The following is a 24,520-nucleotide window of genomic DNA, read 5'->3' on the forward strand; positions in this document are numbered from 1 at the left end:
AACATGTATTCCCCGTGATGCAAAGTATCTGGGGGGACATGTTTGGCCATGGAGGAAGTTCAGGAGCAGGACCTGTAAGCGAGCAGACTGTCAGCTTCAGGACTGACATGGCAGGAGACTTCCAGGTAAAAGGGATGGTGGCAGAGCCTTAAAATGGGAGATACAAAAGGTGTTGCGTATACATATATATGTGTCTATATATATGTTGCATTTATATACATATACACATATACATTTATCTATATATATAAACATTGCTGTATATAATTCTTAGATTGCAAATGCTTTCACTTCAGCAGGAACATCTTGCTTGTAACATACACTCTGGGTGTTGATCATAGAGCTAAAGTCAATAGATTGGCTCCACAGAGGTAGGACAATGTGAGTGCAGGGGCAGAAAAGGTACTGGAAGAGGGAGAGGAATCTGAACTCCATTTAAGCAGGTCAATAACATGACCTTCAACCCACCCCCCTCAGGGTAGGGGCGGGGAGAGGAATAATTGGTAATGAACATACTCAGAGACCCTTTCTGCTCACAAAAGGGAAGGGTCAGGTCTGCAGAGATGTCATGATGTCCTTCACTGAACTAGTTAAATATCTGAAGTAAGAACCTGTAGCCACTGCTTTTCTCCTGATCTAACTGGAAGGCTTTAGAAATCCCTTCAAAGGAGGAAGAGAAGCAGGCTAAGAGAATAACAAAAGGAGACAGTCAGAAACAAATAGGAATTTCCAGTGACAAAGAAGGAAAGAGAGCAAAAACCTGAAGGGCAGAGAAGGAGAGACCCAAAGGAGGACAGAAAGAGGTAGAGCAGGAAGAAGAAATTGGATTCAACGCCCAAGGAATCTGCTCCTTCTTCTGGTCAGTGTACTGGTGAGGATGAACTGAATCTCAAAAGGACAAGAAGACATTGAGCAGCTTGAGACACCAAGAGGCCACAGAACCACCCTAGGGGGATGCATAGCCCAGTCATGATCTGCTGTGGTTTAGTGTGTTTCTTATGGGTAAGTCACATCTCAGGTTCCTTTTTATGGGGTTTCTGTTCAGCTAAGGAGTTACCTTGGAAAGCTGTTGGGGCACTAGCAATTGATAGTCACAATAATTTCCCTGATATTAGAAAAAACTGGACACATAAAAGGCAGACACGCAGAAGAGAAGAATATTTGCTGCTATTCCAGGGATGATAACACAGAGGTCAGAGTACTCAAGGAAAAGGAATGAGAAGAGTAGGAGTGCTGGAGGGACAGAGCAGAATTCAAGTCAGTGTGGGTATAATATGAAACAGGATATTTAAGGTTTCTTAATATTTGAGCACGGAGAAGGAACTACATCTGTAGCTCGTGGTGGGAAAAGGGAAACCTGTGGTGAGGCTGAAAGTAAATCAGGGTCTGTGATGGGAACAGTGATGCTAAGTAGGATTTTAATGACTGTGGGAAGTTAAGATATGAAACAATGCAGTTGATATCACAGTAACTTCAAATCTGCAGCAGAATATATGATGGAAACAAAAGAAGATAGGTAACAGTAAGTCCCTACCGTAGGAGGTTCAGACTGTCAATAGTCCAGGTAACAGAGACAAAAGTTGCATATGACTTATTTCACTCTAGCTTAATTAAGACTTAATTCACTCTAGCTGTGTCTTGTTTCATTTTTTTGCTCCTAGTTCCTCCAAGTGAGAGGTGAGGAAACCTGCCTCAATGCTGAACTGTGAGTATTTGTCAACCTTGTGCTCTTAACAGGACAGTGAAGGACAAAAGCAGTAGTAGCTATCAGTGTTACAATGTGGTAGCTGACAATTTCCAGAAAAGCTTATTTAATTGCAACTATTGAAAACTCACATAAAATTTCCGTTGCTTTGAATGTGAAGCGTGTTAGTTACTATTTTTATTGATCGACATACTGATCTTGTGGTACTGTTTCTGCTACCTATTTGGATAACTGCAATTGTTAAGAGCTTTCTGGTGTAATTTTGATTGACTGAGATTATGACTTTAGAATTGTCCTTTCCTTGAAAAATTGGTTTGAAATATCAGTTTGAAATTGCTTTGGGGAATATTACTCTTGGTGATATCATTTGTAAGAATAACAGAAATTATTTTCTGACAAAAAAAGACAAAACAAACGTGAATGCAAATCCCTAAGCTTTGCAAACAGAATTGGGCAGACACAAATATCAGGAGAACAATAAAAAGATAAAGCCAAACAAAATGGAAACTCACCTAACAGGGAGACTGATGAGGCTGGTCAACTGTATCCTGCATGAAGCACGGCGAGTTTCTCATTGTTGTGCCATTTAGCAGCTGGACAGTAAGTAAGAGGCGTGAGGGGAGGTGGAAGAGGGTACAGTGGGAATCTTCCCATTTATTTGGTATTCTGTGGCTAAATATTTCTTGTACTGTCTTCTCCTCAGCTGTGCAGGTACAGAGTGGGACCGTTTGTGGTATATCTGGTAAGATGGCATACACTTATTCTAAATACTCTAGACAATTCCAGTAGCTGAGAATGGGATTAAATGTGACGTGTTCAAGTGTGATGCCACCCCCTACTTTCCCTTGGGATACTATAATGCTCTACAATAGCAAGGCAGCCCCTTAGTTATCACATTGTCTTTAACAAATGTTGAGTTGCCAGCCTCCTTTTTTCTTCCACATATTCATTTAGTCGGATGAACGGTATTAATACAGCATTCATGGCACAATACGCCTTTTAAAAGGCCCATTTTTAAAGTAATTTCAGTCTGATTCCTTAGTAATTCTCAGCAGGATGAGATTAAAAAGGATGGTAGTTGCTGGACGTCTACAAGGCTGCATTAATAAGAGTATAGCCAGCAGATTGAGAGATATGATTTTTCCTGTCTGTCTGTCACTCCTGAGGATACATCTGTAATACCTAGTCCAGTTTTTGTCCCCCAGTACGAAAGACATGTTGGCAAACTGGAGCCACTCCGCTGAGAGCCAATAAAATGGTCAGGGGTCCGGAGGGCATGAGGTATGAGGAGGGGCTGAAAGGTTCGTGAAGCCAGGAGGAGGCTAAGTGGGCAACCTAATTGCACTTTTCCACGCCCTAAGGTGGATCCTGAGAGAAGACGACAGAGGCAGAGCCTTCTCAGAGGTGTGCAGCAGAAGGATCTGAGGTGACTGGCCAAGCTGCGTACAGGGAAATATTGATTAGACAGAAGGAAAAAATGCTTTCCCTGAGCAGCACTGGAACAGGTGCCTGGAGGGGACACTGGATCTCCATCCCTGGGGGCTGTCCAAACTCTGCTGGACAAGGCCCCAGATGACTTTGTCTAGCTTTGAGGTTAACCTTGCTTTAAGCAGGGAGAGACATTAAGAGGTCTCCTGCAAACCAAATTTTTTTTTTTCTGTCCTAATTCTGTGTCCTTTCCCTTTCCAGGCTGGTGGTGGTGATCGGTGGTCTGCTCCTCCTGTGTGGCCTGGTTTCTGTTTGCGTGAGATGCTGCTTTCACTGCCATCAGACAGGGGAGGAATCGGGTCCTCAGCCCTACGAGGTCACTGTCATTGCTTTTGATCATGACAGCACCCTCCAGAGCACCATTACCTGTGAGTTGGCTTTGACAAAGGCTGGGGACCTCAGCACACCCTGAAGCGTGGGGCTGCACTGTAAAAATCCCAGATTACAGCACCCCAAGGCTGACAGAGGCGGGATGCGGGAAAGCTCATGGCAGGATGCAGGAAAAGCAGTGCTGGTACATAGTACAAATCAAGAGGCTTCGTGTGGCAAATGCAGTCAGATGGTGAATCAGCTGTGAGACACATCTGGGTGGACTTAGGCCAGCTATGGGCCTCAGTGGCATTTGAGGAGAGAGTAATTATGGGATGTTGCTAATGGGGTTTCATACACATCCCTTTTCAGGAAGGATGAAGGGGCAGGAAAGTGAAAACCTTCAGGTTGCGGGGAGAGAAAAGCCTGTGCGCTGCAGATATAGTTGTCCTCGTCTAATCGCACGGTGCTTTCAGGTCGAGGCAAACAGCTTTTGTCTGCTCCCTTTCAGCTCTCCATTCTGTGTTTGGGCCTGCTGCCAGGAGGATATTAGCTGTGGCACACTCCCACCACGCTGCACAGGGAACACCACCCCTCTCAGCATCAGACACTCCTCCAGTCTACGAAGAAGCTCTGCACATGAGCAGATTCACAGTCGCCAAGGCAGGGCAGAAAGTGCCAGACCTGGATCCAGTGCCGGAGGAAAAACTGCAGGCATCTGCCGTGGGCAAGGATGCCAAGCCAGCTCTCTCAGGACACTAGTCCCTGTATTTACTGAATGGCAAATAATACAGAATAGTTACATGCAGAAAGTCATTCTTCTGGGCAGGGTTAGGAATATCAGATTAACTTCCTTTGTATAATGAGAAAGGGAGAAAAGACTAAAATTCCAATTATTTTCAGACCCAGCATATTTTGACGGCTCCTTTTGACACCTCATTTGACACACTCATGGAGTGTCCGTTGGCGTTCTCCATGTCCTTCTATTACACACACACATCACTAGCATCAGAGTTGAGTTTGCACGAATAAGCAGGCAGGAGGATCAAGGTGTTGAACCACTTTGCAGGCTAGTGACCTGCAGGGAGATTGAAGACGCTGGTACATTCTGCTTGACTCCAGCCTACATTTCCTGGGGATGGCAGAGAGGTTTTCACAAAACAAAGACATGGCAGAAGGTCTTAACACCCAATAATAACTCCAGGCTCCTGGAAAGTGCAACAATTTATAGTAAATTGCACAAAAAAAAAAAAAAAAAAAGAGCTGTGTAGGAGCACAATCTGCATGTAAGCAAAAGACAGCATACATTTGTAGTATGCACAGAACATGCCCTAAATACTCTACAGGATATATAGAACAAAGAGAGTCTAGTTCTGAATAGGATATATAGGAATTCTGAAATAGTAGTCACAAGCTCTTATATTTGAATTAAATAATATGATGTGTGTGCTAACAAATCAGACAAGGGGAGGAGCAAGAACACAACCCCTAAAATAAAGCTTAATTGTATTTTAGTTGCATTCATATTGTATCATTTATTAATTATTCCTAATGTTGCTGTCAAAAGCAGATCAAATTAAATAAGACCATTTAAAACATTTAAGCCATTTCTCAGATAGACATAATTTGTGAGTCTTTCCTGACTGATACAAATACATTGAATCATCCAGAAATATTAGTCAGACTGTTTGGATGAACATAGGTATGGACCATCTGTAAAATGTTTTCTTGGACTGGGTACTCATGAGAAGGTGACTGTTGAATTACATGAGTACTGTCTCTACCCCAGGTCCAGCAACTGTAAACATTAAAGCAGAAGGACGTCAAATATCACATGATAAGCAGCTACGAATGAATTGCATGCATATGTTAATGTTGATATGAACACACAGGTCACGGATATCACACCTTTCTGAACTGCCTGCCCTACTCGAGTCCTTCCTACTCGAGTACCTTCCTACTCGAGTACCCAAATTCTCACTGCCCTTAATATGCTCATCTGCTTTCCTATGAAATACAGAAAATATGGTTATTTTGTAGATAAGAAGAACAAGGACCAGGTCCTCAAATATGTTTAGGAACCTAACTGCTGTTGAAATTACAGCCATAGAGAATTTTAGAGAAGGTTGATGAGATAGCTTCAGAGATAGCAGAAAGCCGAATTGAACAACCAAAACAACTCTGATGATGTCCCAGACTTTGCCCCGTCACAGGAATTTTGTATCCATGAAAATTTAATGAGAGTCTTGGTTTCCTAGGTCACAAACTTCTTCCTGAATTGCCTAGTCATTACCTAAGTGTACCATTAGTAAGTGATAAACTGGAATGGGTAAGTAAGTGAATATATAAGGTTATGTCTCTTCTGCTATACAGCATGCTTGAAATAATAATAACTGTTTGTGGAACATCTACTAGAGTGACCTATTTCATCAGCCGCTCTCTGAAGCCCAGTTCAAGCCCTCACTTCTTCACCAAGCTGCAGAACAGTTCCTGGAAGGGTCTTGTTTACTCCACAGCCTGAATCGAGCAGACGTTTGGAGCTACTGAACATGAGCCAAGCACTATCAAGCCCAGTAACTTCCTGGAAGCCTTCACAACAGTTTCCAGGGGGAACATACCGTTCCCCCGCCGCCTCCCCCCTCCTTTCCTCCCAACTACGAGCCCCAAGCTGTGCGGGCATTTAACACGAGATGGCAGCCCTGCTCCACAGGGCATCGATCCTGCCTAGCAAAACAGGAATGCGCAATTTTTAATAATTTGCAATAACAATGACACCGTATTTTTTTTTTCCTAAGATGTGCAATAAAAAGCGAAGTTTTAAAATTCTTGGTTTCTCGCCCAAATCACCTCTGCTATATCCTTTCTCAGTTTCAAGGGGAAAACTTACAGGTCACTGGTACCCAGAGCTGGGCATCACATGCTGATCAGTGTTTTTCCTTGACCAGAGCCAGTTTTGCCTAACTCTCCCGTCCCTTCTCGTCTGCTCACTTGCTTCTTTGCCTGTCTCTTAGTTGTTAGGTGATAGAGCAGGTACCCTCAAGTTTTCTTCACTGACAAGACATCCAGAATATTTCAAGTGACGATAATGATAGATATAAATTCACTCGCTCAGGGATTGTTTCCTACTAAACTGACTTCGTTTGAGCACTCAGAGCCCACAGAACATGATAAAACACCAGATCAGAACAAACAAAAAAACAGAAGCAGACCTACAAACATTCTACTTAACCATAGAACGCTGTGTACGAATGCAAAGACCAGCTGTCAGTGAGCGGAGACACTTCAGTCTCGCCCTCAGTTCTGTTATGATTCAAAGACTTCTCACAAACAATCCAAAAATAAGGATAGAGTCAATAAAGATGACATATACTTTGTGAAAAAGCAGGAACACACCCCACAAAAATATAGCAAGTTTACCTACAGAGATAAACTGTTATTTGGTACTGCGATTTGCTGTTACTCAGCTGGGGGTTTTTAACTCTGTTAGTGGTGGTTTCATCTCACTGTTAAGTCTGGACATTGAATATGCTTTGTGTGTTGTATTATATTGGCCAAATAATCACTCTGAAATATTTTATGCTTTCAGATTGAAAATTAAACATTAAATACTATTAAACATAAAGAACTAATACTTTCATGCAACATTTAAACAAATATTCAAGTAGCAACTGTTTTCCCCATGCTTAAGAGCAACAGGAACATGAATTGCTCAGAACTACAGAATAACATACATTGGAAAATAAATAAAAGTTTTCTGTTAATCATTAAATAATTTTAGCATTTGTTCAGCTGCTGTGTACAGCCACTGGTGTCAAGATGGCTGCACTGGACGACCCATTTTCTGCAAAGCATTCCAATATCATGGACAACACGGGAAAGAATACCATCAAAATCAATTTTTTTTCGTTGTGTATAATTAAGTATCTGCATCCAAAGATCCCTATGCACTTTACAGACTTTACCCATGTTGTCATGCTGCCAACACGTCAGAAAAGCATTAGTATTCCATCTGCAGATGGGGAAAATGATGCGCGAAGTACGGAGGATAACTACATCATAACTAAGTCACTGACCCTGGCCTTGGTTTCAGCTCACTTGTTCACTCAACCCTTGACCAAACACTAGGAAAAGAATGGGATTCAAGCAAGCATGGGACAAGTGGTACGGAAGGAGAAAAAGCAACCAGTCTCCACTGGCTACCAGTGGTTTGGGCTGGAGCCACGCGAGGGGAACAAGAGTACACCGACACCAGGCGCTGTGAAGGAGTTGTCCACTCCACCCCTGGAATCCCCCAGAACATGCGATACTTAAAGACTAGTCTGCAGAAACACCCTGTTGGCCCCACTGTTGTATTGCTCCTTTGTTTTCACAGGACTGGAAGTAACAACGACACCCATCCCCAAGGTGCCACTCTGAACCCTTGGTTGGAACAAAGAGATCTCAGATTTGTGTAACTCAAATCTGGGGGTTTGCCCTTTACTGCTGCTTTTCACCACACAACAAGGTATTTTCTTTAATCTCCTCATAACATAATTTGTATGCATTTAAGCAATTTGAGCTGAGGCTGGGCCATGCAGTCCATTTGGGAGGAATGAGTAGCTTTTTTCTAAAAAATAAGAACCTGTAGCAAACAGAGCACTGAGACTGCAATTCAGCATGGACAATGCAGAGTCATTTCCTAGAGGAAAGGAAAACATCTACACAATTAGCCGTTGTTTGCTGGGAGTGACTAACCCCGCGCACTCACCCAGGGCCAATGTGCCTGTTCTGGCTTTGAGGCTGCTGTAGATCCATCGTCAAGTGAAACTGGTGACCAGTCATGAGTGGTGCAGGAGAGACGCCAGGCAGGGACTGTGCCATGGATGGACATCAAACAGAGCAGAATCACAAGTGACTTCAGGTACGCCCTCTGCAGTGTATTCACCATTCAGACCACAAAGTAGAAGTCATCTGACAAGAGAGGCTTTGATATGCTAAATCCACACTAAATATTAGAAAAAAAAGTCAGCCTATGGAGGCACAAATGGCATAAGTACCCAAGGGGAGGTACTAATGAAACAAATAGCCAAGAGAGTCCAGAAGTTACAGGTAGCTGGACAGTATCTCCAGGGGGTTGCCAAGAGACATCCACCGAGATTACATCTCCAAGAAACACAGGGAAAATAATGGATATTTTTATCCTTAATTCAGAGAATTTAGCCAGTTACCTACCTAGCTTCATTTCACAGTAGTCCACTGCAGAGCTCCTAGCAGTTCCCTTGGAGCACTGTGTGCTACAGCATGGCTGCAAACCTTGCTGCCAGATTCTGTGCAAATATTTTCGTCTCCTGCTTCTATGGCTACAGCACTGGCGATGCTTGGGGAATCCCTTTTAGAGTGAACATCTGCCTATGTGAACTGCAGACACAGCAATTCACTACATGCTCAGAGCTGTTTTGACACTCTAGGTTAAGAAAGAGTATATTGTTTTGACACTCCATGGAGGACCGCTTTCTGCTGGCAGTCCGGGATAGGAAAACTAGCCAACCCCATTTCCAGTTCCCTCTACCATACAGACCCAGAATGTGGGATTTGTCACATGCCCATGCACTGACATTTTAATAAGTCAGATGACTAGCTGTTTGTCACTGCTTCGGCATGTATCATCTTCCTGCCTGCTGTTGTGCCAGTGACATTATTGTTATTATTGAGCTGGAGGTAGAGGGCTGGGAATTCAGTGCCTGATGGGGAGGAAGTGGGGAACTGGGAGGAGCAAGGCTTGTGGCTGCACATCCAGGGCTGCATCATCAGGACAGGAAGAGTTCAGTAAGGAGATTTGTGTTCCTCACGTGGGATCTGTTGGGGGAGGGGAACTAGGTGCTAGCTCAGCTGCCTTGTGTATAGTCCTGGAGACAGAAACAGCAATTTACAGGAAAACAGGAGTTTGAGATCAGACTGTTAAAATTACCAGAATGTGTTGGTAGCCTGGGTGAAACAGGGGAGAATGTTTCCTCTCTTGTCCTTGAGGAAGAGAAATCTACATCACTACAGACCTTCAGTACTCTTTAGCAACTGCTGTGCTGCAGGCAGTTAGGAAGCAAGGAGGCAAAACCTGCATATTACAGAAAGGTGCGATGTCATGAAACCACAATTTTCCCCAGGTCTAAACCCTGGGATTCCTTCGGTCTAGGCTATTCACTATGGTACTGCACAAAAACAATGTCTTCCTTCTGATTCACCCTTCTGAGATCCTCTGACACTCCCTGCAGCCATGGGGAAATGTTGACATGTCCTAGGACCGACAGAAACAAGCTTGATGATGCTTCCTGTACAAACCTTATGCACATGAACTACTGAAGGCTGGGGCACATGGCTCTGTGCCATTCCCACTGTGGGCTGCTCTATCCTTAGGAGATTTGGGCATGCACCTGTTGGAGCTGACCACCATGCTGTGCAGGAGGTCACATTACACCATACTGAGTAGTATAAGCTTAGAGACTAAAGCACCCAACAGAGTTCTTGGGGGCACACTTTGGCCATCCAGAAGTAGATGTCATGATTCAGGCGAGAAAAATCCCACCCCAACATGCCTATTTACCGCCATTGACCACAAAGGTGATTTAGAGTGACAGGCTCAGATGTACATGGCCACGTTCAAAGTGTAGGTGGGTTTTCCATCCCATGTTCATTGACACTCCTGCGCCAGGCAACATTATCTGGGAGCTGCCACCATCTGAGCATATCTGCAAGTAAGCAAATGTATTTCCTTCATACCTCTCCCAGTTATGTTCAAGATGAGAGATCACGATGCACCAGGGATTGGAGAGGGAGCATTACCAAAAGATCTCTGAGATCAAGAAGTGGTGTCCTATTGAGTGAAAGGTGGGAGGTGACCAGTACATGAAACAGCTCTCCACAAAGCAGAAGGCACAAGATAACACCCTGGATCCACTGTGAGGATCTAAAATAGGCCTTCCCACTCCTGGTGTTGGTGTGAGTCCCGCCCTGCAGGCAACTAAAGTGTGCACCTCAATAGACAGGGATAAAGCCATCAGTCCTATGAGTTTTTTGGGGCAGCCTACAGGATTTATATGAGTACTTCTAGAAAAAGACCAGGGCTTTATGATCTCCTGATCCTGTTTTTATCATTAAGGAGCATACAGCTTGCTCTTCAATTTCTTCAGACTGACTCTTTGCTATAGTCTGAATTTTTTTCTGCTCTAACCATGCTGTAGGAGCAGCGTCACAGCAAAACAACACCACATCTTTTCCTAACCTTGTTTATTCTGAGTCAACACACTGGCACAGGGTCGAAACAGATATGGGAAACATGGGACCTCTCACCTCTGCCACTGGTGTGGCCTTGGAGAGTCACCTTACGCATCTGAGGCAGTCTGCTGTCCCACTCAGTCCCTACTACTACAGCTAGTACCTCCCTGGAAAAGTTCTGCTTCTCTGGATGAGGCATGCAATGAAAGAATTATTTTATACACTCCCATTTATTGTCCCCAGGGTAGCAGCAGTTCATTTGAGCATGCCGATCCATTCATTAATACCTATTTTGCTGATCAGTAAATAATTGCGAACCCAACTACTCCAAGAAAAAAAACCCAAAGATATTCCAAGTATGTATCAGCTAATTGGGCTAAAATTGGCTGGCTGTTCTGGCTTGTTTGCAGACAGTTCGCTTTAACTGTCTGCTGTTTGTAACGTGCAGCTGGTCTGGCACATTACACGACACACTTTCTGCCCCTTGTTGTTTAACTGAGATGTTATAAACAGGGCAATAATCCAGATCCAACAGCGACACGGGTGGTCACGAAAACTGCCATTTTTTTGGTCTGACATCTCGCAGCCACTTGAGGAAGAGACGAGGCTCCTTACCCCGCTTTAGCCAAGCGGAGGCAGTCAAACCTCACACCAACGCAAACCCCCCCGGACCCCCGCTGCCACGCGTGGAGCGTCGCCCCACGCCGCTGCGCCTCTCGGGAGAGAGGGAGGAGCAGCGCGGCCGTACCCGCAGTCCCGGGTGGCCCGTGGGCCTCCTCATGCTGTATTACAACACCTGAGTCACGCTGGAGGGGGGAGTGGGAGGGCTGCGGGGGGGGGGGGGTGGGTGTTTGCGGCGTTGTTCAGCCGTATATTTTGCGCCTTTATTTAAAAAAATAAAAATAAAATATTTCTTTTATCATTGCCGCGCAATAAATCGGTGCACGGGCAGAGGGTGGCACGCCCCTTCAGGCCCCTCTCCCCGATACGCGAGGCGCCCGGGCCTGCCCGCCCCGACGGGCGGCGGTGGGCCCCAGCCCCGCCCCGGCGGCACCGTGACGGCGGGGGGGGGGAAGGGGGTGTGCCTCCCTCCCCGTGACGTCACAGCGTCCAATTTGCCGTCAGCGGCTGGGGCGCTCCCGCGGCGGGGCTCGGGGTCGCGCTGCGCTTGCGGGGGAGGGAGGAGGAGGAGGAGGAGGGGGGGGGGCGGCTCTCGAAGGAGGCGGCCGTCGGGCAGGCAGGGCAGGCGACAGCCCAGCACCATGAAGTTCCAGTACAAGGAAGACCACCCGTTCGAGTACAGGAAAAAAGAAGGGGAGAAAATCAGGAAGAAATACCCCGACAGAGTCCCTGTGAGTGCGGGGGGGGGGGGGTGCGGGGGGGGATGGCCGCGGGCCCCCTCAGGCCTCCGCGCCCCGCCGCCTTGGCGCTCTTTGTGGGCCGCCGTCCGCTTCTTGCTTTGCTTTTCAAGGCAAAAGAGATGAGTGAAGAAGGTCTCGGTGATTTGATTAAAACTCCAGGCCGCTTTTCTCTTTAGCGCAAAGCTCTGGCTGTTTATTACGTCGGAAGGTGTGTGCTGGGGGGGGGGGGGGGTGCGGGGTGCAGTGCCCCCCTTCTTTCTGGGATCCGCAGTAACTCGGCAGCGAGAACGCAGCTGAGCTTTCTGGCAGCCTGCGTGCGTGGGTCTGGGGGGTGGGGAAGGAGCTTACCACGAGCTCTGTGAAAATGGAGGAGAACAATGAGTGGGTTAACCTGGTACTCTTCATAGAAAACAAGGTCTGCATCTGCGTCATCTGATATTTTCCCTTTTATTTTTATTTTACTTTCTTTTAGCCTGCCTTTTCAATATAGTCTTGCTCTGCTCTGTTCCTTTGCATGAGAGAAAAATGATACTTCTCAGTCTTTCTGCCCTCCTGTTTAATCATCCTGTGGAAAAAACGTCACTTGGAAAACAAGGTCATCTTCTAGCTAAACTTTGCTTCCTCATCCCTAGGTCCCTTTGAAGTGCCTGTGGAAAACTTCTAGCTTTAAAATTACTAACAATAACTGGAAAAAAAGTAGTGACAAATCAAATTAATTGTGATTTTTGTTTGTTGTTGTTGTTCCTTTTTAATAAACATTTTACCAATGTTCTTTCTTTCCATCCCAACCGGAGAGATCTGCCCTAGATTTACTGCCCAGGGATACTGCATGCAAAAGAACTTAGACTCCCCCATAAATCTTAAGGACAAGGGGGAGCAGTTATACCACATGTTTTCCCCGCAGGGTAACCCCATTTTTCATCTTGGGAGCGGCCCTCAACTGGACTTGCAAAAGTTTTTGGAAGTCAGTATTTGCCCTAGCTGTTTTGGGGACCCCTGGCATAGCAGGTTGAGCCCACGGAGAGTCAGTGGCGGAGTGCGTGCTTTTCTGTGGTTTATGGGAAGGACCGCAGAGGGCTCTAGGTCAGGAGTGCGACAAGCTGGAAGCTGAGGATTAACGTGGCAGATTGTACAGCAGATCCTGACGGATGTATCTGGAGGAGCCGTGTGGGGAGCCTGGGACCAGACCCGCTCTGGCGGGAGGTAAAAGAGGTCAAGCTAGGGAGGCATCAGCAGATCTTTATGGAGAACGTCAGGACCAGGGTAACAAGGTGTGCTGTAGTTAAGAATAAATGAAAACGATGAATGGCGAGGCCCAGGTGTGGGGGGTAGCCTGGTGTCAGAGCCGCATATGGAGCAAGTGAATGCAGCAGACAACTGTTCTTTACATCACTTCTGTCTCTGCCCTCCCGGCAGCAGGATCCTTGAAGATGACGTCCGCTTGGCTGCCTACACTGCAGTGCCCTGATACATCTCGGCGTTTTGCTGAGATTATACTATTGACAGTCCCACAGTCACCACCCAGCAGCAACAGACAGACAGATAATCTGTCTCTGCCCTTTGGATTTTTTTGGTAGGTTTATTTGTGCGTGTGAAGGGTTTAGTGCTTCAGAAGAGATGCCTGTGTTATGGAGCAAACTGACTACAGTTGATAGATTAGCAGAGCACCCCCATTCCTTCCCTGCCTCGTTGCAAAAATACGTATCACCAAAAAAAATAAACACTCCCCCTCCAAAAACCAACAAAAAAAAAAAAAAAAAAAAAAAAAAACAGAAACAAACAAACAAAAAAAAAAACACAACTGCCTGCAATTTTTTTCTGCACAAGCCCAGTAGTTCCAACGGTTTCCAAGGCTTTTCACAGAAGGAAATCAGGTCATTTTGGAGTATTTCCTGCTTCTGAAGTAAACATTTTGCTTATCTCTGGTAACAAAAATTTTTCAGTAGCAGAAGATCTCTTGGTCTGTTTGATCTTAAAGCTGCTGAGCTTTGTATTTTTCTATGTCATGACATTAGAATATAATGAGGGTTAGTATTTTGTGTCAAAGGCCTCTGTGGGTTCAGTTGCCCAGATGGTAGTTTTGTTTTGTTTTGGGGTTTTTTTAATTATTAGGTATTTATATGAATAATAAAATGTCCATATCTATATGAAGTAGGTAAAATAACCTTAAAGGATATGAATTTCAGAGTATAAGATAACTACTGAAGGACTGGAGATTAAAAAAAAAAATCCCCACTCCTTAATGCGCTGTAGTTTCTCTCTAATTCTTTGCTTCAGTCTAGAGCACTTGGTATTGGTGAATGTAGAATTTAGGATGTGGGACTACTGGGAGTAGGGCTGATTTTGTGCCAGGCAGTTTGGAACTGTAACCTGAAAAACAGTTCAACATACTTGTGATACTTCTTGTGTTCATGTACTAGCCTCCTGGCAGTTCCTTCATATAGAATTAACCTGCATTGGGACCATCAAGGTGACCTGATTTTTTTTTCTCGGCCATTATGGTTTATTTTTATGTCTGTTCCAGTCTCCATTTTTTACTCATTGTGCTTACTGCTGCAGTCCTGGGCTCCCAGCACAGCTATTGCTAGTGATTTTAAGTCTCTTCTCACTTATCTGTTCTTCAATGTTGTGTATTTGTTATAGATTAAGTAAATTTCTTAAGGCCTGGTGACACTATCTTTCTCAAAGGGTGATATCCTTTTCCACTGATGATTTTTGGTCCGTTTCATTTTATGATACTCATGGGTTGTTTCTTGCTTTCTCTCACTCTCTCTCTGCAGGTAATTGTGGAAAAAGCACCAAAAGCCAGAGTACCTGACCTAGACAAAAGGAAGTATCTTGTGCCTTCTGACCTCACAGGTAAAGGTGTCTACCTTCTTTCTTCCTGATTGTCAGTGAGAACGTCTCAGAAGTGCCTTTTACTCTATGATCAGCACAAAGAAAATATCCAGGCAGGCTCAACTTCTTATCATTATACCAATTTACCTGGCTGTTCTTATATTTATGTACCTTACAGCCTGGATTACAACATGCAGAGTTCTCTCAGATCTTCAGAGGTATCCCACTGACTTCGTTAACATGCATGTGTCACAGCTGACTTCTAGCCATGATGAAAATGACTGAATTGTGTATCATAGGCAGTAGCATAATTGTCAGTGATGACCTAGCTGCAGAGTTGCCAAAGGCTGCATCCTTACTGCAGGAAGAGACAAGTTCTTGAAATAGTCCTATGGTTTTCCACCTCTGTGGTTGGAGTCATGGCTACAAAGTTCCTTTTCCGAATGGTCATGGCCATTTTATGTGTGATTACATTTGTTTTCATTTGAGAATGTGAATGAGTTAAAGGAACAGCATTTCTTTTTCTTGCCGTATGTAATGGATTGTGGAATGCTTTCTTGTGCAACACAGCTCAAGCAAATAGTAAGGAATCTGTTTTCAGGAACTTCTCTTCAGGAATGGTATGACCATTTACACAGAAGCTAAATTCTCTAAGGTGTCTTTGATTTATAGGATTTAAAGGTTAAGCTAGTTAGAGGTCTTCCCACCAATCCCTGCAGTAGAGCATTTCATACTATCGTAGGTGGAGTGTGGATTTAGATGGTGCATGGCCTGAGGCATGTACCCGAGAAACTGCCAGCTCTGAGTGGATTGGCTGCTCATATGGTCACAGTCGTGAAGTTACTGCTTTCTTTCCTGTGTTGTTCATTTTTCCCTACTTTTTACATACAGCATGTGACTTCCAGCACCAAAAGAAAACAACCATGGTTAGGGTAAAGGAAAAACAAACAAACAAACAAAAACAAACAAACAACAAAAACACCCAAACCAAAACGTTCTTTCTGCATCTAAGGCATTCTCCTCTGTTCCTCTCCAGTTGGCCAATTCTACTTCTTAATCCGAAAACGGATCCACCTGAGGCCAGAAGATGCCCTCTTCTTCTTTGTCAATAATACCATCCCTCCCACCAGTGCTACAATGGGCCAGCTGTATGAGGTAAGCCTGGCCCATCTCTCTCCTTTTTTGTTGGAATGTCTGGAAGAATGCATATCCTCACTGAAGGCCAGCTGAGCACTACTCAGCTGGCAGTGAGTGCAGCTTGGTCACAGATGCCTGAACACGAACCCCTGGCGTGGCCTGGGCTGTATCCCATCTGCTTCGGGAAGTTCCGTCCTGCAGTTACAAAGAGGAGCCCAAGGAGCCCCGTAATTTTAACAGATTGTTTGCTAGTTGAGAGGGTTGTCCTATCAGATGCTAAATAGTTGCCCCAGCAGTGATATGTTGGTCCTACTACTTTAACAAAGTATTGAAATAAACCACTTTGTATTTCAGGGGAAAGACTGTGTCAGGTGGGAGGAGGTGGAACATGGCACTAGCTTTCCTGTTTATACAAAAGATATGTCCTTTTAGCGAGTAAAAGAACACGGTATCACTGGGCAACCAACTGTCTATAAATACATTGTCAAGGAACACTTAGTCTTTGTTCAGAGTTACTTTTTCATGGCTTGTACTGTATATGTGAGGACCTTGTAGGACACTGAACATTGCTGTGCAGCATTTCTACTGAGCAGTGTTATTTGATCAACCTTAAAGGCGTATTCTATGCACATCAGAGGAATGTTCCTCAATTATATAGGTTTGCAGCCTGGATTGATTTCTCCTTCTGCTTGTGCTAGTGTGTTTTAATAGGAGAGCTCCAGTATGGTGCTGTGAGCCTTGTCTGACCTGTCACTTTTTGAAAATAACTGGACAATTTGTATGTGGACTGATGAAGATAATATAAGATTAACACACAGAGGGAGTTTTCCAAATCTGGACATGTAGGAGGAAGGTATATCTAACTGTTCAAAGCTGAGGTCAGGACTCTGTTCCTACCATTCTGCAGACTTTCTGTGTCAGTGTAATTGCTTAGCATCTGAGTTTTACTGCCTGTATGTAAAACAAGACTAGAAATAGAGTCACTTGTCAAAAAGTTCTGAAAAACAACAAATATAAGCACACTTACCAAATACTGAATTATCTAGAGGTGATTTTTGACTTACTAAAGCCTTCCAAGTCTCTCCTCTCAACCTAAAGGCCATACCAGTGCTGAGATTCTGCTGCACAGCCTGAAACAGTCAGAGCTGTTCCTGTTGCACGTTTGCAGCGCACTCTGGCTGAGACTCTTCAAGTAAGTTCACTGTGTCCAGAAATGGGACATGCCTGAATTTAGAAGGAAAGGTGTGGCCAGGGAGAGGGAGTTGCTACACTCTCTCTTCGGTATGAGGTAACAAAGCCTTCGATGCAACGGAGGAAAAATGGTGAAAGAGAGGTTATGCCCACTTGTTGTTACAGTGATGTCTTGGTTAGGCTTTTTCAGGTGTAGTGACTTACAGGGCTTTGGTTTGTTACTTTCTCCCTTTCTCCCCTTGCAGGATAACCACGAGGAGGACTATTTTCTCTATGTGGCCTACAGCGATGAGAGTGTCTATGGCAAGTGAGCACCAGCCCCTCAGGCATGCAGGCGAGATGGACTTTGGGGGGGGGGGGAATGTTGGAGAGGAGGAAGGATGCCTGAGAAGAGGGGAAGAGAGCTGGAAGTGAACCACATGCACAATGCCATCACCTTCCATGCATTAATTATAACAATTATTTTTTAAATTGAGGGGAGGGAGGGTAGGGGAACAGTGTATAAGAGGGTGAACTGAAAGGCTAATGAGGGGTTCTGCGTTGAAGGATGGGGAGACTCCACTGTTCATAGTTCTTCTCTTGCCACAGCTGGAGGTAGTTAGCCGGTACTGGAGGCTGCTAGACAAGCCAGTGTGGTAGAGCTCCAGGAGAGCGACTGGGCAGGATGGCCATTTTTGTGTCACCCTTTCACTGGCTGAAGGCATGCCATGGATTGCACACTGACCTTGTCAAGCCTTGCCCATGGCGTGGGCTGCACTCCCGTGAACATTCAGTGACCTGTGAAATACTTCACTCTGGCTGTCACACAAGGCTGTCCTGGGCTGACAGTCCTCACTCCAACTGCTACCTGTGAAGTGTTCCAAGAGTATTGTGTTTTCCATTATTTCCATCAGTATTAGAAGGGCTTACACTGAGAGCTGGGAACTCCTCAGCTGTGAGAGGTTGGGGAAGAGAAGGAGGGATTTATTTTTTTTCCCTTTGTTGCTTTAATCGCAAGTGCTGGACAGAAAAATTAGAGATGACCCTTTCGTTCTTTTCATTGAAGTCAACCAGTAAACTTGTAAGCACAGGGCTAGAAGGGACCTCAAGAGAATGGCTAGCCCACTTCAGCTCTGAGGCAGGACTGAGTATACCAAACATGTCCACCATGGCTGCTCATCAAATTTGTTCTTGGTGAACTTCACTGAGGCCATTCCTGGAGGCTGCTGAGATCGTCTGTTCCGTTCCTAGCTCCTACAAGTGAGAGAGCTTTTCTTGCTACCTAACTTTATTCTCCCCTGCTGTGCATTAAGGCAACTAACTACTAATGGTCTTGTTATTGGTGAACACAGAAAATAACCTGTCAGTGTTGACCCTGTACCAGTCCTCTGCAGATTTGAAGATGGCAGAAGTCCTGTGGGTTTAGCCTTTCCTTCTGTGTCCCATCCCTGTACAGCCCTTGTACCACATGCACAAGCGGAAGAAATCAGTCGCTCCCACATGTGTTTTGCTGGCTTTTTGTGATCAGACAACAGTGCCCCTCTTCGCCACAAGAGAGGTGCTTTTAGACCCAAAGAGGAAGGGGAATAGATTCTCTCTAGGCTTTTTAAAAAATTATTTTACTTTAAGCCAGTGTTGTTCTTAGGAAGGTGCCAGATAGATGCTGTCCTGTGCAAGCCTTACGCTGTCATGCCAGAGGAGCTTCTTCCCAGTGGCAGAAACAGCAGATTTTTCCATAGCTGCTGTAACTCTGATGAAGAGATGGAGTTTGGCCTGACTTTCAGGAAAATTCTGGGGTTTTATCTAAAAATGGGAGAACTGGACCTGAAACATTCCTACATTTAAGAGAGGGACCAAGAGGGAGGAAAAGACAAGAAGGATGAAGACATGCAGATTCCAATGTAGGTTGGAAGGTGTTTGCTCTGTTTACATGAAGTTAGATCCCAGTTCTCTGCGTTCCTCAGGAATGAGAAAGCAAGATGAGTGCTCCTCTGTGGAAGACAGGAAATCATGTTTCAGCCTTCTCTGACTGTTGTTCCACAGAGGTACGCGAGGCAGAAGAACAGTCTGGGAGTGTGAAGCGGGAGCCACTGGAAGAACTGTGTGAAGGTCAGGGAAGGCGGTGTAGTGGGGCAGGAGGGTCACTGCCCGTGAGGTATGGGAAGTAGCAGAAGAATGGGAGAGAAGGGAGGGACTGCAAGTGGTGTAGACAGAGCAGTTGTAATGGGCAGACAGAAACTGGGGGAACAAAGGATGAAATGGTTTTTTCATCCTGAACTTCATGTTTGCTGTTCCATCATGTGTTCATCTGAAATAGATGCGTTTGGGTGAGTTGTACATACTGCTAACTGAGGTAACTTCAATTTCTGCCTACAGTGCTCAGTCCTCTCTTTTTGGCCCACACTCCTCCAATTACCGGGCATTTTTCACATCCTTTGGGTGCAAATCCGCATCAGTCTCTTGTTTTAGGAAGCTCTGAATGTTCCGAAGCAGAGAACAGACCCAGAAGGCTTTCTAGAGTAAAAGACAAGATGCAGGCAGATGGCATGCATCTCTCTGCCACTGTCCCACTTGCTCACGCACGTGCTGCCAAGCACGTTTTTGTGTGTTGTCTCAGATGAGCCCATGCTTAGGCACATTGACATGAGAAAGAGTTGGCATCTGGGGTGCTTGGTTTTGTGTTCAGACCTCCCCTCCCGCTGCTGGGTTGATAAGTGACATGTGTGGGACTAATCTCAGCTGTTTGTTACATGTAGAGTTTATGGTTTAATTTAGTTATTTTACGGTTCTTTTAACTGGATTGTGGCATTTACTTCTGTTTTTGCGCTAGTCTGGTATTGTACAAGGTAATGATGGTAATTTTTTTTTGTGTTGGTTAGCTGCAGGTTCTTGTAAAATAAAGTTCATACTACTTGAGCTAAATCAACCAATCAATAAAGATGCATTTGAAAATCACAGGCATGGTCCAAAATGGGTGACTAGCATTTCTTCCCAAAGTGGGCTTGTAAATAAAGGGACAGCTTTGCCAGAACTTCTTACTGCTACTTTTTTTTTCCAGAACCCCAGATTTATTCGGTCCTATCTACCAGGACAAGTCATTTCTCTCCTTTTTTTGGTTATGTTGTCACCCACACACACCTGGCTGTGTTTTGCCGTGCCACTAACGTGAACTTTAATTAGACCTGGATGACATGAGGTCTTAAGAAGCATAATGAGTGTACTGAGGCATTCTTTGCCATTTTAAGGCCCGGAGCAGTCCTAGCCAGCTGGCGGGGCCCCAAGGGCACCACCACCACCCCTGACTGTCCCTACCAGGGCTGCTCCTCCCCTTGCCCATGCCCCAAGACCCCATCTCGGCCCCCAAGGGCTGTCGGCCCCTGTCTCGGCAGCACCCCAGCGGGGCTGGTCTCCGGCCCCTCACAGCCACGAGCCCCACTGAGCCAGGCCTGCAGGGCCCAGTCTCCTCCCATGCCCGTCCCCACAGCCCTGCCATCACTGGTCCTGAGCCTGACCCGAGCCTGCAGATGGGATTCCCCTCTCAACCTGCCTCATTACCATCATGAGCCTTGTGGTTAGAGCTTGGGCCTGGGCACCGTCCTTAGGCTGCCCCGTTGGGTGCCCTGATGGCCGTGTCCCTCAGGGACCCTGTGTCACGGCAGCTCAGGCTGAGGTGGGACTCCCAGCTGTGGGCAGAGGGCATGGGGGAGGCCCTTCCAAGCCTCAAGGCCCTCTGAAGACAGGAAAAGTAGAGATACAGAAGTCCGAGACTCTTTGAAAAGCAAGCCTGCAGTAGCAGCAGGTCTAGACTGCTTTTCCTTGTGGATATTTGTGTGCTGAGGGGGAAAGGAGCCCTTGGAGCTGGCAAGAGCAGTGGGCGCCATTGGCTCAGTGCTGTAACTGCGTCAGGCGCTGGCCGCGCGTGAGGCGGGGAGGGATGCGTGCTGTCACCTGGGGGAGCAGCAAGGGACGTGCTGCTGCTTCCACCTCCTCCCTGTCACCTGCGGTTTACACGGGTGCCGCTGGCCGGAGCAGCAGGGATGGGCCGCGCTGATGTTGCAGAGGAGCGACTGCCAGCTCTCACCCTGCCGCACGCTGAGTGGGAGAGTTTCTTGGCTCGCTGAAGTCAAGAATTACAACACTGAAATACACAGGGATAAAACTTGCTAGGCCTGATAGGATCTTCTCTTCCCTACTGCGTACGGCGCGGAGTCACAGCGTGAGCTTTTGTTGCTAGTGGTGAGGGCGAAGCAGTAATTCATCCTGCACCATGTAAACTCAGAGACTGCCCATAGCAGCAGTTTCAGTGCTGATACCCACCCACCATCTTGCCTAAAACAAGCTTCCCCGAAACGGCAGAAGGATGCTGTGATTCCAGCCAGATGGGCAGAGATCAGCTAAAAGCTTACATTATCAGCCGAAATAATTTGACTTTCAGCTCCAAACGTAGTGCAGGTTTTGCTGTCTAGGTTGTGGTATTGTCTGCTGGCTCAAGGAGAAAACCATTACAGAGCATGCCTAATCAGGCATCTCCCACTCCCCCTTTCACCCCTGACCGAGGAAGATGGTGCATCAGTGGTGTTGGTACATGCCATGCTGCTTTGTATGTTTGTGTCAGTGCCATTGCTGAGAGAAACAGCAAGCAGGAGCGTTTGCTGAATGTAATTTGCCTGGCCTGTATGTGAAATGTTAGCCTGTCAAGGCTGTCACCTTTATTCTGTGGGTTATGGAAATGGGACTGGGGCAAGGCCTGGGGGAAACTAGGTGCTCAGCTGGTTAAGAGAGGTTAAGTAATTAGTACTCTGCCTTGGTCACTATCACTGCACCTGGGATCCTGTCTCCAGTCATCCTGGTGCTTGCTTTGAAAGAAAACATTCTTACGGTGCAGAGACTTCCTAAGGAAAGAGACTGCCTGGGGCATTAGGGCCTGACTACATCACCATGAAGGCTAACATAAAAGGTCCTAATTTATGCTAAAGACTGACATTTTCACTTCCATAGAACAGTTATGTCCACAATGAAAGAAACACTGATTAAAACAGAAATAAGACTACCAGAGGGAGAAACTCCATCTCATTCCTGTCACTCAATCTCAGATAAATGCTCCCCCAGGATGAGCCACAGAGTGTGATTAGAGACCTCATTGCTGGCAGGGCAGTTGCGGGACTGACCCAGGCAGAGCACAGCTGACCACAAACAGCAGCTGCCCCGGTTTGTGCTGCCAATCTTTAGAAGGACATTTCCAGTTCCATGGTATTTGTATTCCTGGAAGCTTACAGTCATCCCAAAGCACAGCTCATGCCTGAGTATACATGTGTTACAGGAATTAGTTAATGCTCCCTTGAAAAAGCTGGATCTTGCAGCGCCTTGCTATAAAGTAAGGATCTGATTCTCCCTGATTCTGCACTCTGGCCAATGTCATCTGGATGTCATATTTTTCTCTGGGAGTTAAAAGATTGATAATAAATAAATGCTATAAATAGTGATATGTGGAAGCAGCAGGAAAACCTCAAGATCCTAATTTTCAAGTGAGGGCATTGCTAGAACTGCATTAAGATTGAATGTACTGGATTATTAGATGAAGGAAAAACTGATCTGATTCATCTCTTGTCCAATTTTTTTTCCTCCCACAATTTAGAGGAGCCTTTGTCAGAGCTCAGGACCCTGTTTTGGCTTTTTGCCACAATCCTCCCTGATCATCTGAGCAGCCTCCTGCAGTGTCCACACACCACTCAGGAACCTAGAGAGCTTTCAGGAGGTAGCAGTCCCTGTTACCTTTAGCAGTACCTTCTCCTAGCCCTTGGTGTACCTTACCATCCTTGAGCCAATTCATACAACTTTTCAGTCAGTGTTCCTCCTTGGCTTTGCTAGCTTGCTTCTTGACCCCTTTGGAATAGCCTTTCAGGCAGCAGCATGCCTTTAGGGCAGTGAATGTAATTCCCTAGTGTTTGCCGGGGATGTAAGTTTTTGCTGTATATTGGGGTAAAAGCATCCCCATTCAGTGTTCCTAGCACATGCAATGTGTACCTGGCAAGTTTCACACCTGCCACCAGATCTGCAGCCTGTTTCCTTCCTGCTGGAAATCTGGCTTTGCTCTCCCAGACACGATCTCTTCTGCCAGTGCTCAGCACTGTGGATGCAGCTCCCAAAGGACTGATGGAGATCTCTAGAAGCACAGGTGGCAACTGCCTTGGGAACTTGAGAGTGCCTCCTAACATCAGGGAGATCAGGAGTTGATGGTGTATGTCCTTGCCCAAACATAGACGATTCTTCCTCAAAGTAAACCCTTTACCTTCAGCTTGTAGCTGAGACTGGCTCTGCCTCTCCTCTTTTCCAGTATCCTATTATTCCTCCAGTAGCACCTGCACTTTTTTCCCCTCAGAGTGCAGCAAGATTAGCAGGAACAGAAAGCTTTCCTTACCCTTTGATGCCTGCCCAGCCGCCTTCTCTCTCATAGGTGGTAACAGAAAGCTGAGATGTGCTCTCGTGCAGCAGCAACACCTGCCTCCATTATCTGGGTTTTGAAGACACTTCGCTGCCAAACATACAGTGAGCAGGACTGAAAATGCCTCACATGAAATGGGCAAAGTCATTGCATATCTTTCCCACAACACACACCTGTGAATGCACTACTTTGACCACACACGCAGAGGTGTAGGTGTTCCTGCACGTGCTGGAAATACCACACCATGCTCACCCTACACACCCTTGTACACACACAGGCACCTTTTCCACCACTTATCACACCACATTAAATGCACATACATCTTCATATGCTGCACTGGCCACATCATGAACATTACTATGTCAAAGCCCACTCCGTATCTTCTGTTGTACCCCACGCAACACTGAATTTGCATATTCCCGTGATAACACTGTTAAAAAACAGGCATTTCCTATACTGACCCTTGTATGGCAGCAAATATGCAAAACATACCAGTCTGACAGTGTTCACCTGAAGCACGTATCAGTGGAAGGGTTGTAATGGAGAGAGTGATATACACTGGACATGTATAGTTCAACTCCCCATACAGACAGCGTTTGGAAAACAGTGCAGAAAGGAAAGAAGATGGAAGAGACATGCACACACCAAATGTGACACCTTACAGGCCCAAAGTACAGCCACTCTGGCAAGTATAGTGTATACAGGCAATCAAGAAAGAAATACAGCAAAATATACACCTGTGCATCCTGGCTTTCACACAGCCCTTAGAATGATGGACAAACATACATTGTGCACTAACGTATTCAGCGCAACTGGAGCCAA

General features: G+C 45.8%; 2 protein-coding genes across 2 annotated transcripts; both read left to right on the top strand.

The window, feature by feature from the left end:
* The first annotated feature begins 954 nt into the window (after positions 1-954).
* TMEM52B (transmembrane protein 52B) lies at positions 955-4,264 on the top strand. Its single transcript, XM_009965459.3, has 5 exons — positions 955-1,002; positions 1,662-1,705; positions 2,409-2,447; positions 3,395-3,561; positions 4,014-4,264. Exons 1-5 carry the CDS (start codon positions 955-957, stop codon positions 4,262-4,264), a joined length of 549 nt encoding a protein of 182 aa, XP_009963761.2.
* Positions 4,265-11,934: 7,670 nt separating this feature from the next.
* GABARAPL1 (GABA type A receptor associated protein like 1) lies at positions 11,935-20,211 on the top strand. Its single transcript, XM_042795382.1, has 4 exons — positions 11,935-12,102; positions 14,892-14,970; positions 15,986-16,104; positions 17,523-20,211. Exons 1-4 carry the CDS (start codon positions 12,013-12,015, stop codon positions 17,586-17,588), a joined length of 354 nt encoding a protein of 117 aa, XP_042651316.1. The 5' UTR covers positions 11,935-12,012; the 3' UTR covers positions 17,589-20,211.
* The last annotated feature ends 4,309 nt before the right edge of the window (positions 20,212-24,520 follow it).

The sequence above is a fragment of the Tyto alba genome, unplaced genomic scaffold (assembly GCF_018691265.1).
Source record: "Tyto alba isolate M040663 unplaced genomic scaffold, T.alba_DEE_v4.0 Super-Scaffold_21, whole genome shotgun sequence".
Taxonomy (NCBI): Eukaryota; Metazoa; Chordata; class Aves; order Strigiformes; family Tytonidae; genus Tyto; species Tyto alba.

What these genes read in the sequence shown, in the direction of transcription:
- GABARAPL1 (XM_042795382.1), top strand. Translation starts at nt 12,013, where the DNA reads ATGAAGTTCCAGTACAAGGAAGACCACCCGTTCGAGTACAGGAAAAAA. An exon ending in AATACCCCGACAGAGTCCCT is followed by an intron (nt 12,103 to 14,891) that starts GTGAGTGCGGGG and finishes CTCTCTCTGCAG; the next exon opens with GTAATTGTGGAAAAAGCACC. An exon ending in TGTGCCTTCTGACCTCACAG is followed by an intron (nt 14,971 to 15,985) that starts GTAAAGGTGTCT and finishes GTTCCTCTCCAG; the next exon opens with TTGGCCAATTCTACTTCTTA.
- TMEM52B (XM_009965459.3), top strand. Translation starts at nt 955, where the DNA reads ATGCATAGCCCAGTCATGATCTGCTGTGGTTTAGTGTGTTTCTTATGG. An exon ending in ACCTGCCTCAATGCTGAACT is followed by an intron (nt 1,706 to 2,408) that starts GTGAGTATTTGT and finishes TCTTCTCCTCAG; the next exon opens with CTGTGCAGGTACAGAGTGGG. An exon ending in GACCGTTTGTGGTATATCTG is followed by an intron (nt 2,448 to 3,394) that starts GTAAGATGGCAT and finishes TTCCCTTTCCAG; the next exon opens with GCTGGTGGTGGTGATCGGTG.